The 14,288-nt window shown below is 36.5% G+C and overlaps 1 protein-coding gene across 1 annotated transcript; it reads left to right on the top strand.

Annotated features, from left to right (window-relative positions):
• Positions 1 to 511: 511 nt before the first annotated feature.
• cop1 (COP1 E3 ubiquitin ligase) lies at positions 512 to 13,613 on the top strand. Its single transcript, XM_084412583.1, has 20 exons — positions 512 to 1,140; positions 2,993 to 3,052; positions 3,149 to 3,246; positions 3,424 to 3,488; positions 3,616 to 3,735; positions 4,335 to 4,403; positions 4,500 to 4,559; positions 5,891 to 5,982; positions 6,135 to 6,192; positions 6,304 to 6,418; positions 6,503 to 6,638; positions 7,858 to 8,001; positions 8,103 to 8,211; positions 8,961 to 9,042; positions 9,146 to 9,262; positions 9,351 to 9,468; positions 9,751 to 9,875; positions 10,616 to 10,776; positions 12,231 to 12,275; positions 12,463 to 13,613. Exons 1-20 carry the CDS (start codon positions 857 to 859, stop codon positions 12,478 to 12,480), a joined length of 2,076 nt encoding a protein of 691 aa, XP_084268709.1. The 5' UTR covers positions 512 to 856; the 3' UTR covers positions 12,481 to 13,613.
• Positions 13,614 to 14,288: the final 675 nt, after the last annotated feature.

Genomic DNA, 14,288 nt, shown 5'->3' with positions numbered 1-14,288 from the left:
GAAGATTTAAACTCTGGTTTGTTAACCTATAAAATAGAAATAAAATTAAAACAACTAATCATGATTAATCTAATGGTTTCTTTCTGTTTGTTTTAAGGAAAACCAAACCAAAGCCAATGGTTTGCCTATTTGTTTTATAAAGTTGCGTATATACCTACCATGGATAGGCTATACATTAACAATTTAGTTGATAATCTTATTTTTTTTATTCATCAGTATAACTAGGCCAGTGGTCAACATTACATAAAGAGACTTTGACGTTTTGCTCTAGGCCAAGATATAAATTAGCTACATGTAGTCATAGGCCTACCTTAAACATTATAGTCCATATGTTTTTAACAACATAAGTTGCTGCATAAGAACGACGGTTGATGACTGTTTTTAATGATTTGATTTGACGGTTAGGTAGTTGACAATAAGAATTTGAGAACCATTATTGAAGTTTGGATGGATTTTTTGATTGATACCTGCAGTTTTTCTCCAAGCCAGTAGGTGCCGCTGAACTCCGATTGATACGAACGTTTCATTCGGGGAAGTTCTCGCCTGAACATCCTGCAAGACAGTGGATTGAAATTTCTAAAGCTCTCAGAGTTGTCAACAAGTCTCTGTGGAGCTGCATATCCACATTAGCATCGAGCTGACCCAATACAAACTTGCATGCTGAAGAACCGTCTGGTCTGTGCTCAAATAAGCGCCGTTCAGTGCTAGCAGTGCGCTTGCTGGAAGTTTCTGGCTATTTTCTCTCATCTGTGACGCTTAGCCTGTTAGCGTACCTCCCACAGCCGCCCGGATGCGGTGAAGCCCCGCAGCTTTAGCTTAAGCTCTGGCCTTCCGACGTGCACGAGCGGCTTCAATCATGTCAAGCACTCGGCAGCAGCAGCAGTCCGGCGGTGCAGCGGGGTCCGTCCCCGGGACGAGCTCTGGGGGAATGAGCAGCAGCAGTGGCGGTGGAGCCGGTGGAGCGAACAGCGGGGGCAGCGGCTCTCAAAACGGTAACAGCTCGGGTAACGGGGTGTCCTCGCGGACTTTGGGCTCGGTAGCCGAGGGACAGAGTGGTCGACTGGCCTCTTCAAGCAGGAAAAGACCCCTGTACAACGGTCTGATCAATCCCTATGAGGACAAGAGTAACGATTTTGTATGGTAAGTCCCTGCAGAGGTCTAAATCCACTTGATAAAGAAGTAAGTTAACGTCTTCACTTTGTATGTTTTGAACAATTTCCCACACGCGGGCTTAATTGCAGGTGTATGTGGCAAATCCTGTGATTTACTCCGCACTTAATCATTTGATTTCAAGGATAAAGCTAATTGATAATTGTCAACATGGTGTTAAAGGGGATAGTTCCCCCATGAAGGAATATCTGTAATCGTGTACTACGTAACGTTAACGTTACCACCATGTTGTTTCGGACCTGTATGATTTGATTTCTTTTTTGTGTGTGTGTGTGTGTGTGTGTGTTGAGTTGAGTACAAAATCAGATATTACACACACCCCCGGTTTCACCCCCTAGTCTCAGACTAAAGTGCATGCTTGAGCTGTTTTAACTGAAAGCAAATTGCACTGGCATATCTTAAAATATGTCATTGCCATTGTTTTATCTCAAGATGCACACTAGTAATATTTTAGTAATATTTAATAGCTACTTAAACGCCCTAATTGAACTAAGACCTAATCCTGGCTTAATCTAGCCTAAGCCCTGTCTGTGAAACCAGGGGCCTGTACCATGATGGTAGTTGAACAAACTCAGGGTTGCAGAATTAGTTTCGAGTTGACAAAACCAAACCAATCCAACCAGGCTTTGTTGGTAGTACCATGATGCTGATCATCAACTTTCTCTGTCAACTCAGGCTTTGATCCTGAGTTTAGGTGTGACATCAGTAGCGAACAGCCAATCACATGCTGAGAAAGAGTGAAACTGCGATTAATTTCTCGCGAGAGAAGCAGCGCAATTCACTTATTACATAAAAGTATTAAAATATTACGAATTTAAACAAATTTACACAACAAGTAGAAAATGTATGTCTATGAAAGAGGACAACTAAAAGAAAAAGTCTCGCTACTGTATATCAGTGCAAGTAAAAGTTGTGAAGTTAGTTTATGCAGTTGATATAGGTATAGAGAGAATTGAACTTTTAAGCTCACATGTAGTCATTTCATAGCTTAATCTATTGATTCTAAAGCGTATTTATATTACTTTTATATATTTATTCCTTTAAACTGTGTGTAAAAAATAATTGATAAACTAAAATTGCATGTGTGATCGATGAATAATTACATAAATAATATCTAAATCATACAAAATTATTATTATAAATAAGTGTTACTAAAAGCCAGATGATTTTGTCTTTAAAAATCATTTGCTATGTATTGACCTTTAATTTGGAGTAGAAACAGGTGGAGTGACTTTTATCGCATCAGACATGTAACTTTGCTCACAGTTGATTGGTTTAAGTTCGGTTTTCAACCTCTTACCTGGAACATAACCTGCCCTGGACCAGGTTAGCCGTGGAGCGTAAGTTACTATGGCGATGAACACTGCTAAAATCCCAACCACTTTCATGGGTTGGCGCAAACTAAACATACCTGGCTAGCCACCTAAACCGGCTTCATGATATAGGCCCCAGGCCATAATGTTAGAAACTGACAATTTATTGTCAATGTTTTTTTTTTTTTTTTTTTTTAGCAATCCCAGAAAGTCATACAAGTTTAATGATTAACTTGTATATCTGACAAACTCCAAATCATTTTAACTTGACACGTGTGGGTGTGTGTTCAAATTATTTTTATGCTTTACCCTTTCAATCAAAATTATGCTGATAATATAATTTGTGATGCGTAAAGATTGAAAATAATTTTTAATAGTGGTCTCAATACTTTTAAACTCTACTGCATAATTCAAAACAACAGTCAAGTCTCAGCTTTGTGTTGATGTGTTAGAAAAGGGAAGCAAGCCTTGCATGTGTCATGATTCTTTGTTTGTTTTTTTCTTAACAGCCCTATATGTTTTGAGATGATAGAGGAAGCTCACATGACAAAGTGTGGCCACAGTTTCTGGTGAGAAGCACTTGTTCTCTAAACTGATCATTTATTGTATTTTCCAGACCATTTTATAGATTTTGATCAAGTAATCATGTCTTCATTTCTATTCAGTTATAAATGTATACGCCAGAGTTTGGAGGACAGCAACAGATGCCCAAAATGCAATTATATCATTGACAATGTGGATCAACTTTACCCCAACTTCTTAGGTATGTGTATGCTAATGCATGTCAGTTGTTTTTTGCATACTTGATGTCCTCAAACCTTATTGTTACCACATAAATTGTATATTTCTATATCAAATAAGGTTGATATCATTTGGTTGATATTTTTTTTCAGTCTGAGAATTGCTTAGTAGATGATCTGATTCTCTAATTGTTTTACAGTGAATGAACTGATCCTGAAACAAAAACAGAGATCTGAAGAGAAGCGTCTGAAACGAGATCATCCTGTATGTGCACCAAGCTCACCATTTGTATAATGAGTGGAAACTCCTTAAACTAATTTTATTGGCTTTTGCAGATAATTTGTAGCACAAAAAATGATGTCTTATTGTTCGTTTCTTATGCTGTTTATAGAATGGAACCAAATGGCAGGTTTTCCAAGACGTCCTTGGTGCAGATCAAGAGAATATGGATTTAGCCAATGTCAACTACATATTAGAGTACCTGTTGCAAAAAAAGAAACAACTGGAGGCGGTTGGTATACTTACAGATAATATTACTGTTGCTTGATGCATCACTTCTGGGTTCTTCAGACACCCTGGGAATAGCCGTTTTATATTAGCGTTTCATTCACATTCAGTTTAAACTGACTGTCTATGGTGTTGAAACACCTTGGATTGGTAGAGATTGGTATTCTGTAGATTTTGTTTTTGGTGGATAAAAATAAACTCAAATTTGACCCTAATGTTACAAACCACTGTTTTTAAATTCCAAAGTGTAACTGCTGTGACAAATATAAGGCCAAATAAACCACAAAGCACTATTTTACCACTGCAGCATGGCACATACTGAGTTCTTGTGAAGGAATATACATTGGTCAAAACCTGCAGTTATTAAGTCTGATCAGTGTCAAAGGTTAAATGTGATTAAATAAATGTTATTAAAACTTAATCAGCATTATATAATGCTTAAAGCTGCTTGTGTGAAGAGCCTGGAAGCGTTGCTGATTATCGTGATACGCCATAATAATTTGTCTTATAAAGGAACACAGCCCCCCTCCCACCCTCCGCTGTGTGACTCATAAAGACCAATTGCTCATCTGTTGCTGATCTTTCACTGATCTCTGTTCACAGGAATCACAAGCTGCTCAGCGCCAGATCTTAATGGAATTCCTGAAAGAAGCCAGAAGAAATAAAAGAGAGGTTTAACCTCCATCTATTTTTAAAATATTGAATAATGCAGAGTTGACAGCTATGAGGTCATTAACTCATAAAGTCTCCCTGTCCTTACTTCAACAGCAACTGGAGCAGTTACAAAAAGAACTGAACTTTTTGGAAGAGGATATCAAACGAGTTGAGGTCAGTTTAGTATGTTGACCCAGAATTGTCCGAGACAGGACATTTTTTTTTTTAAAGGTCTAGCATAGAGATGTTTTGTATTTTTCTAAGGACATTTTCACACCTGGGTCGTTTGGAGCATTTGTTTCGGAACCTGGTGCGTTTTTCTCCCTTAGTTCGGTTCATTTAGGCATACATGAACACGGCAATTGTGCTTGGATCCGTACCAAAACAATCGATCCAAGACCGCCTGAATGAGGTGGTCAAGTCTGATTGAAAATGTATTCTGGGGCGGTTTGGTTGAGGTGAGAAAGCAACCCGACCCAACGGACCAAGCAGTATCATAATTCATAACGGGAAATGTTATATAAATGCATCAGTGTCTGATTCTGTTTTTGTGGTTGAAAACCAAAGCCTCTTTATCTATGTAATTGCTCTTCTTCATGCATTGCAAGAATGCTGCCCCGACGAAGCCTTGATTACCGCTCTAACTGCATTCTAAATTTTATATATATATATATATATATATATATATATAGATATAATTTCAATATAAATGTATATAATTTATCAGTCAGAGCGGGAATCAAGGCTACATTCATATAAGTGTTTGCGTGTGTCACGACAGCTACAGATAAAGCCACAATAAGCCCGCAAAGCCAACTTGTTACTTGTTGGTGACAGGTGAACTGTGACCAATAAGGGGACAATTTTACTCGCATGTGATTTGCATAAACACATTTTGGTATGCTTTGAAATGTTGCCTTGTGTAAGCGAACCGAACCAAGGAGAAAATGCAATTAAGTCCCTTTTTCGGAACAAAGAAAACGATCTATGGGTGTGAAAAGTAATATATTTATATATACAAAGTTTTTTTGAATGCTTTTGAAGGAAGTCTTATATATTTATTATTTGATCAAAAATGCAGTAAAAACAAGAATAGAGTGAAATGCCATTACAATTTAAAATAACTTTTTTCTATTTGAATATATTTTAAAGTGTAAAGCTGAATTGTCAGTAGTCATTACTCCAGTCTTCAGTGTCACATGATCTTCTGAAGTCATTCTAATATCCTGATTTGCTGTTCAGGAAACATATGTTATGATCAATGTTGAAAAAAAAGTTGTACTGCTGAATAATTTTGTGGAAATAGCAATATGTTCTTAAGATTCCTTTGATGAATAGAAAGTCCAAAGCAACAGCATTTATTTTAAATACAAAATCTTTTGTAATATAATTGTATACTGTCACTTATGATCAGTTTAATGTGTCTTTGCTGAATGAAAGTGTCACTGACCTTCAACTTTTGAACAGTAGTGTACATCTGATGCGTATGATTTTTTTTTTTTAAGGAAATGAGCGGTATGTACTCACCAGTGAGTGACATGGACCCCAATTTAGACAGTACTGTACCCCAGTTTGAAGCTCCCTCACCTGCACCCAGGTAAGACTGCGTTTTATATTTTTCCTCATTAAAAAGTATTTCACACAAAGAAATTAATGTAATTTCTACACACATGAGATGCTAACCTAATTATTGACATTTACGCAGTATTTTTGCATAAAAAAAATTTCAAATCTTGTTTCTGTCTACAGCAGTAGCATAATAGACCCCCCAGAATACATTCAGCCCCCTTTTGGTGGAAGCTCGCAGGTAACTTGTTTTTGTTGTTGTTTTTCATGAATTGTTCCCGTTTGCTGTTATAGCTGGTTAATATCCCTTGGAGTAATGCTGATATTCACTGTTTATTGTTAATACTTTTAGGGTAAAAGACAAACATGGTACAACAGCACTCTGGCGTCACGGCGGAAGAGACTGACGGCACACTTTGAGGATCTAGAGCAGTGTTATTTCTCCAATAGGATGTCTCGCATAACGGGTTGGTTGATTCAAACCAATATATACTGTTTATTAAAAAAAAAAAGTAATACTGTTATTACACAATCGCTTTTCTTGGTAATAGATGACAGCAGGACTGTTAACCAGCTGGATGATTTCATGGAGTGTCTGTCAAAATTTACCCGTTACAACTCTGTGAGGCCTCTGGCCACCCTCTCCTACGCTAGTGACCTCTATAATGGCTCCAGTATTGTGTCCAGGTAAGGGTGCAAATATTTAATTGAAGCGGGTTAAGACCACACGTTGTTGGACTTTAATCTTTGTTCGGTTCCTGAAGTAACCAGCAGAGGGTAGTATTGTATTACTGAATAACATAACAGATACTGACTGTGAGCATTTTGAAGACGGTCTATTTTCCAAAAGTTGGAATTGTGGCCTGTTTCGAAGTGTGCTTTAATGTATATCCATTTTTTTTCTTTTGTTTTTTCTCATTTGTTTTTTTTATAATATATAATTTCTCATGATCTCCATCCTAATGCTTCTCATTAATCAGTCATTAATTACAGTCTTCTAAACCTTAAGTACAACATAACACCTTGACAGTTCTCAGCTCATTTATTGTTGAAATTAATAGCTTGTGGTTTAATGGTGAATCAGATGTTAATTCAAAACTACTACGGCTGATAAATTGAGTGAGTGAGCCAGGTAGGCTGATTTGTTCGGCTTATTTATAAATTGCTTTGACAGATTAATTAAAAACAAAACGAAAACAAATAAACTGGACTACAGATCTTGCTGTATGCTTGTTGTTTTGAGCTACCAGCTAGGACATTGTCTGAGAACAAGATTCAGGCTATTTTTTGGGGGAAAGAAATTATTTTGACTAAATGCACTTTTGATCAGTTCTTTTCATCAAAAAATCCTGAAAAAAATGTATCTTTGCTTCCACAAAAATATTGAGCTGCACAACTGTTTTCATCATTGATAATAGAAAGTGTTACTTGCACATGTTAATGTTAAGCGGCATATTAGAATGATTTCTGAATGTGATGAGGACTGTAATGACAAAAGGAATAAATAGGAATTAAAATGGTAATAAAAAAGTCAAAGGAATAAATTACATTTAAAAATATATTAATATAGGAAGTTATTTTAAAATGTAATAATATTTCACAATATATTTTTGTATATATAAAACTTTTAAACAATAGTGTATATTTCATGGGGTACTTGTTCAGATTTAACTGCAGGAAACACTATCCGAGTTCTTTCTTATCGACTTTCATCAAACACACGTTTTTCAGACATACTTGTATCTGATACTAAGAGGCTGGGAGGCTGTTTGGATGCATTACAGCTCTTGTCTCTTTCAGTGTCCATGTTTGAGTGGAAGTAGAGCAGATAATGAGCATGCCACAGTCAGAAGAACTCGCTGTGCTAACACTTGTTCTGTCTCCTCTCTTTTCCCCTCTTTTGCAGCATTGAGTTTGACCGTGACTGTGATTACTTTGCCATTGCCGGTGTCACTAAGAAAATTAAAGTGTTTGAATACGGCACTGTGATCCAGGATGCTGTGGACATTCATTATCCTGTCAACGAGATGACATGTAACTCCAAAATTAGGTATAAAGAGTATCTGAAATCAGGGGTTGGCCTGAATGTTCTTGGTGGATTATGCAGTGGCATAACAGTTTCCCATTTTCCTCTGTCTCGTCTCTATCCAGCTGTATCAGCTGGAGTAGCTACCACAAAAATCTGTTGGCGAGCAGTGACTACGAGGGGACTGTCATTCTTTGGGATGGGTTCACGGGGCAGAGGTCAAAGGTCTACCAGGTACCCTTATGTGTAGGGCTGCACCAGATGACATTCATTATTCTTGTACCCCTTTCAGTAGGAGAGCAATTTATTGCATTTTCCTTATTAACTCCCAAACTATTAGAGATCTACATGTCATATTTTCTTGTAAGAAACATACATGTATTGCAAAAATAATAGTACTATTAATATATTTATGTCTGCTGTTATAATGTTTTATGTTTTCAAAAGAAGTCTCTTATGCTCACCAAGGATGCATTTGTTTGATTTAAATATACAGAAATAAACAGTAATATTGTGAAATATTAAAGTAACACTTCTATTTTAATATAATATGTAATTCCTATGATAGCAAAGCTGAATTTTCAGTTGCCATTACGCCAGTCTTTAGTCACATGATGCTTCAGAAATTATTCTAATATACTGATTGCTCAAGAAACATTTCTTATTATTATCAAAATTAAAACCAGTTATGCTGTTTAATTTTTTTTTTTTTTTTTGATTAATAGAAAGTTCAAAAGAATAGAAATATTTTGTAACAGTATAAATGCTTTTATTGTGATCTTTATTCAATTTAATTTGAATTATGTGCTCAGAAGCAGAAGCACAAACTATTTTTATCATCAATTGGATTAGCTGTTGCAGCCTAAAATTATATTTACATTGAGCTGTGGGTTAATTTTGAATTTAATTTGAAATATAACACATGACGTGGGTAATTTGCAATTCCTTTAGACTTACTCTAAGTTAGATTTTGATTTTCACAGGAGCATGAAAAGCGGTGTTGGAGTGTCGATTTCAACCTCATGGATCCAAAGCTCTTAGCATCGGGATCAGATGACGCAAAAGGTATTTTTGCAACTGAACTGTTCCGATCTAGTTATTTAATTTCTAGGATTCTTACAGAGATATTCTTCTATAAATACTTATGAATACACTCTCTTTATCCTAGTCAAGTTGTGGTCCACCAACCTGGACAATTCAGTAGCCAGCATTGAAGCGAAGGCCAATGTATGCTGTGTCAAATTCAGTCCATCCTCTCGATATCACCTTGCCTTTGGTTGTGCAGGTACATAATTCATTTGAATCGATCTATTAAAAGTTTTACTTCCCGCAATAATTGTAAAACTTTTCAGCTCATTCTAAATCCTTTCCAGACCACTGTGTGCACTACTATGACCTGAGAAACACTAAGCAGCCCATCATGGTTTTCAAAGGCCACAGGAAAGCAGTGTCCTACGCCAAGTTTGTCAATGGAGAAGAAATTGTGTCTGCGTATGTATACACTGAAAATTCTTGTACTTTTTCTTTTATCAGTGGAAAATGCATGTCATGGTAACTACCTACATTGTACATTGTATCACGATACTTAAAACATCAGCTTTTGGATCAGTAGCGGTTTACAGTGTTACAAAAATATTGGTTTTAAATTTCCTAATCTTTAAATCAACTAGAACCATGATCCAAACAGTACCATGACAAATCTGATCTGTTGCACCACTAATTACAAACAACTTTTGAGTTAATTCAACATTAGTTACATTTTGACATCCCCAGCTCAACGGATAGCCAGCTGAAACTCTGGAATGTGAACAAGCCTCATTGTTTGCGCTCCTTCAAAGGCCACATCAACGAGAAGAACTTTGTGGGTCTGGCATCTAATGGAGACTATGTAGCATGTGGTGAGTGGCACTATGAAAAATTGGTTAAAGGAACACGGCGACTTTTTGGGACTTATTCACCATATCCCCCAGAGTTAGATGAGTCCATACATACCCTTTTCATCTCCGTGCGTGCCGTAACGCTGTCTGACGCACCCACCGCTAGCCTAGCTTAGCACAAAGACTGGAGGTAAATGGCTCCAGCTAGCATACTGCTCCCAATAAGTGACAAAATAATGCCAACATTTTCCTATTTACATGTTGTGATTTGTATAGTCACAGCGTGTACAAATAACAAGGTCACATGAGTCACAGCCATCTTCTAACCGTATACATACTGGGAACTATATTCTCAGAAGGCGAAGCACTGCTACTTCTGCGGAGTGATTTACTGGCTGGAGCTGTTTACCTCCAGTCTTTGTGCTAAGCTAGGCTAGCGGTGGGTGCGTCAGACAGAGTTACGGCACGCACGGAGATGAAAAGGGTATGTATGGACTTATCTAACTCTGGGGGATACGGTGAATAAGCTAAAGTCCCAAAAAGTCGGCGTGTTCCTTTAAAAATGTTGAAGCTGTTGAACCAAGTTGAGCTGGTTTATAATCAAAGCTGTGATAATGCTGTTTGATTTAAACTTCCTCTGATCATTCAAATCAGTTTATTATAAAAAAAGAAAAAAGAGAATAAAACAAACTTTTACACTGTAATAAATGTTTATGTGGTGTTAAAAACCCTCAATAATGCTCTCACTTCATACCCCATAGGAAGTGAAAACAACTCACTGTACTTGTACTACAAGGGGCTCTCTAAGACGCTGCTGACTTTCAAGTTTGACACTGTGAAGAGTGTGTTGGACAAGGACAAGAAGGAGGATGACACCAATGAATTTGTCAGTGCTGTGTGCTGGCGAGCTCTACCTGATGGGGTATGATTCAGTCTTCTCTCACTCACATTTACATGAAAAATCACTCTTCTAGAACCAACAGTAGAACATGACCTGGTAGGGCCATGGGGGCACATGGGGACAGTAGAACTGAACTGGTTGGTACATCAAGGACAAATAATGGCAGGGTAGAATAGAGCAGTGGGTTGGGAGAAGGTGGGTGTGCATCCGCTTTCAGAAATCCATGCTTATTAATCCCACACTCCTCCGCTTCACTGTCTAAATAGTGTGGTTTGCAGGAAAAGGCATTGCTATAAAGTCATATTTTAGCCCATGGCTAATTTACCATGTGAAGTGCTGTATTTATTAACCAATAACTCCTCTTTAGGAGGAGGACCAAACAGGGATGTCACGATCACAACATTTTGTGATTAATGATTTAATTGTCTTGGCTTTCTTTAAGAATTTGTAGGTAAATCTCACGGGGTCACAATGATATGAAAAAGTTTTTTATATATATTTATTAATGTTTAAAATATGTCTCTTTAGGATGCTTTAGTTTTTAGTTTTCCGAACACGGCCAAACTGAATGATGTATTATAGCAATATAATATTTATTATTATTATTATTATTATTATTATTATAGAACGTGAGAATGTTATTATGGAACAGTGATAGATTTCTATCCTATAATCTTACTTGCGTAATTTCAAGGCAGCCCTATTAAATTGGTGAACCTTCATTTCGGATGATGGGAGACCTTTCAGTTTCTGTGGGGTTTTTTTCCCGTTTTTTCATATATTCTTTATTCTGTCATCTTTCATCGAGAGTAAGTGGGTCATCTTTTTTTTTTTTTTTTTTACATCTTACAAAGCAAAATTAAAAATTCGCTGGCCCAGTTGATTTGGTGTGCTCGCACAACTCATTAGACATAAAAATTTGCCATTTTTATTTTCACTTATAATTTATTTTATTTGCTTATTTGAATGCCACTATGCCATTAAAATGGGTGGTTTCCCAAATAATTAACATGCAAGTAATTTTGATCAAGCCTAATCAGCTCAGAAATCTTAGAAAATGCAAAATGTGGATTCATGCTGTGCCTGATTTATCAGCTGAAACCCCCATGTAAACATTTACGTCTGCTTCCAGATCCCTTGTGTATTACGTACCTTTTATACTTGACATTTTCCCAGAGAAAAAAAAAACAATAATTGTGTGCAAAACCAATGTGCTGACCAGACTGAATTTCTGCTTAGTGTCTTGGTCTTAATTAATTGCCTTTCTCATCCGTACATAAATTATGTAGAAGTAAAATGTCAAGGCCTTTTTGTGAACGTATAACAATAATGAAGCGCAAACTGAGATTGCGTCTGGTTTATGCCAAATATTCCAGACAGGCAAATACATTGTCAGACCACCTTCCCACCCGAGATTCAACCAAATAATGTTTGCCACATTCTGTCAAATGTACTTTCTCTGTTTTGATTCTCAGGAGTCAAATGTGTTGATTGCAGCCAACAGTCAAGGAACAATCAAGGTGAGTTGTACTGCAAAACAAGCTAAATGGCTACATACGGGTCGATATTTACTGCTGAGAGCTCTATTAGTAAAACCAGGAGGATCTGTAGTCACAGTTTTGGAATATTGCATCCATTTCTCAAAACTCTAAATTGATACTAAGCATGAATTGTGCCCTACAAATGTTTCTCCCCCCATTTCTGAAGGTACTTGAGCTGGTCTGAAGGTCCACTCGAATCAGTGGTCGTCGTCGGAGCCTACTAAAGAACTGTTGCTTCACTGGCTGGTTGATGGAAGGATGCTAAAGCTGGACAAAACTGAAGCGAACATTTCCAAGGAAACAACCAGCAGAACTGGTTTTTATCAGCATTATATTTGTAAAAGACTCGATCATTCTGCATGGTCATACTATCACTGTATGTGAAATGTTGAGGTGAGGACCTGTTTGTGCTGACAGGGAGACGAGCGTGAATGCCTTTTTGAATAAATTGTTGAATAAAGGTATTAACAAGTTATTGGTGAATAACTGAACATCTTTAATGTGGAGGGGAAGAACCCGTCTCAAGCGAAACTGGTTTTAAACCTTTACTAGAGGTAATTCTAGCCAGAACAAGAGCTATGAGGCGTTTTAAGGCCAAAGCACAAGACCATAACACAATGAAATACTTTTCGTTCTATAAATTAGCTGTCTTTGATTCTTTCGAGCCTGTTGTATCCATTTACTTGTTTGTATTGTTTTTTGATAAACTGTCTATCCATAAGATATGTGTAAGCTTTGGCATATTCCGATGGTCTCCCCAAATTAAATTACAGGACTTTCTTTAGCTTTTCTGTTGGTTAAGTGGATGTCTATATCAAGGGTATTTTTTAGGTATTCATAATATACTCTTAATTTGGTATTTACCACATTTTGAAATTATTTAATTCTCGTAAAGTCCCAGGAAGTCATATACTCAGACAACCTTTGCATGAGGGTTCTTCTCAGTTTTTCCAAGTTTTCAAGATTTAATATTTGACTGTCTTTATTCACTATGATGCGCAGGGCTCTTCCACATGGTCACAACTGATCAAACATGGACTAAATTATAACTCGTCAAGGCTTAATGACACTATGTATACTTCATTGGGATTATTTAACATCACCTATAACATTGCTGCTCTTTCATCTTCTTGTACAAGTGTTATTTATTTTAATAATTTATAGAAATTGTGTGAACATTGGACCCATAATAGCCTTTAGGTTTCAAGCTTTATTCGTAAGTCCTCTGTTGCATCTCAGTAATTCTGTTTGTTTATTTACTCATTTTAACATTCATTTGAATGAATAAATGATTTTCTCCCCTTTGGTTATATACTGTGTTTATCTTTGCATTTATGCGTTAGAATGTATTTCGACTGTAATATTAGAGAACACGAGTTTCAAACACTTTCTATTGCAGACAAATTTTCATCAGAGTAAATTTACTGCCTACTGTCTCCACTGTATTATAAAGTAGTTTCCTGGCTATGTAGAAGACAAGCAGTGGCATGATTAGAAGATAAGTGCATTTGCAGTTATGGGTTTGGGTTGTTCTTGCCATGCAGTACATCTTATATCCCAGTCATGTCTTAATGTCTCAAAAATCTGTAAAGATTAAATCATACTAGTTTTCTTTCATTGCAATATCACAATGAATTAAGTATACATAGACTTTTTTTTTTGTTGCCATTTATTCTTCTAACATTGAAAATATATATATATTTATTACGTGTTTTTTTTTTTTTTTTCTCTTAGTTAAATGTTTCAAAGTAAATATGTCTTGGGAGTATATAATTTTTATTTGGTTTTCTTATGTTATATCACTTCTCATCCTCTAAGGATTATATAAGATTCCTTTAAGAAAAGCCAGATCCTTATTCATCCTCTAGGAAGTGACATCATGTTGGTGGCAAAGCAACAGCACAAACGGAAGTGTTAGCAAAGTATGTTATAAATTCTGTGATGCTTGTGGTCTTAGTGAAGTTAAAGAGATATTGCATGACAGGAACAACC

This window comes from Rutilus rutilus, assembly GCF_951802725.1.
Source record: "Rutilus rutilus genome assembly, chromosome: 6".
NCBI classification, from domain to species: Eukaryota; Metazoa; Chordata; class Actinopteri; order Cypriniformes; family Leuciscidae; genus Rutilus; species Rutilus rutilus.
Note: the sequence above shows the minus strand (reverse complement) of the source record. Positions and strands in the feature narration are given on the sequence as shown.

Bases quoted from the DNA above. Each gene is read 5' to 3' on its own strand.
- cop1 (XM_084412583.1), top strand. From the start codon at position 857: ATGTCAAGCACTCGGCAGCAGCAGCAGTCCGGCGGTGCAGCGGGGTCC. The intron at 3,736-4,334 runs GTTGGTATACTT...CTCTGTTCACAG, and splicing joins AAAAGAAACAACTGGAGGCG to GAATCACAAGCTGCTCAGCG. The intron at 9,876-10,615 runs GTGAGTGGCACT...CATACCCCATAG, and splicing joins TGGAGACTATGTAGCATGTG to GAAGTGAAAACAACTCACTG.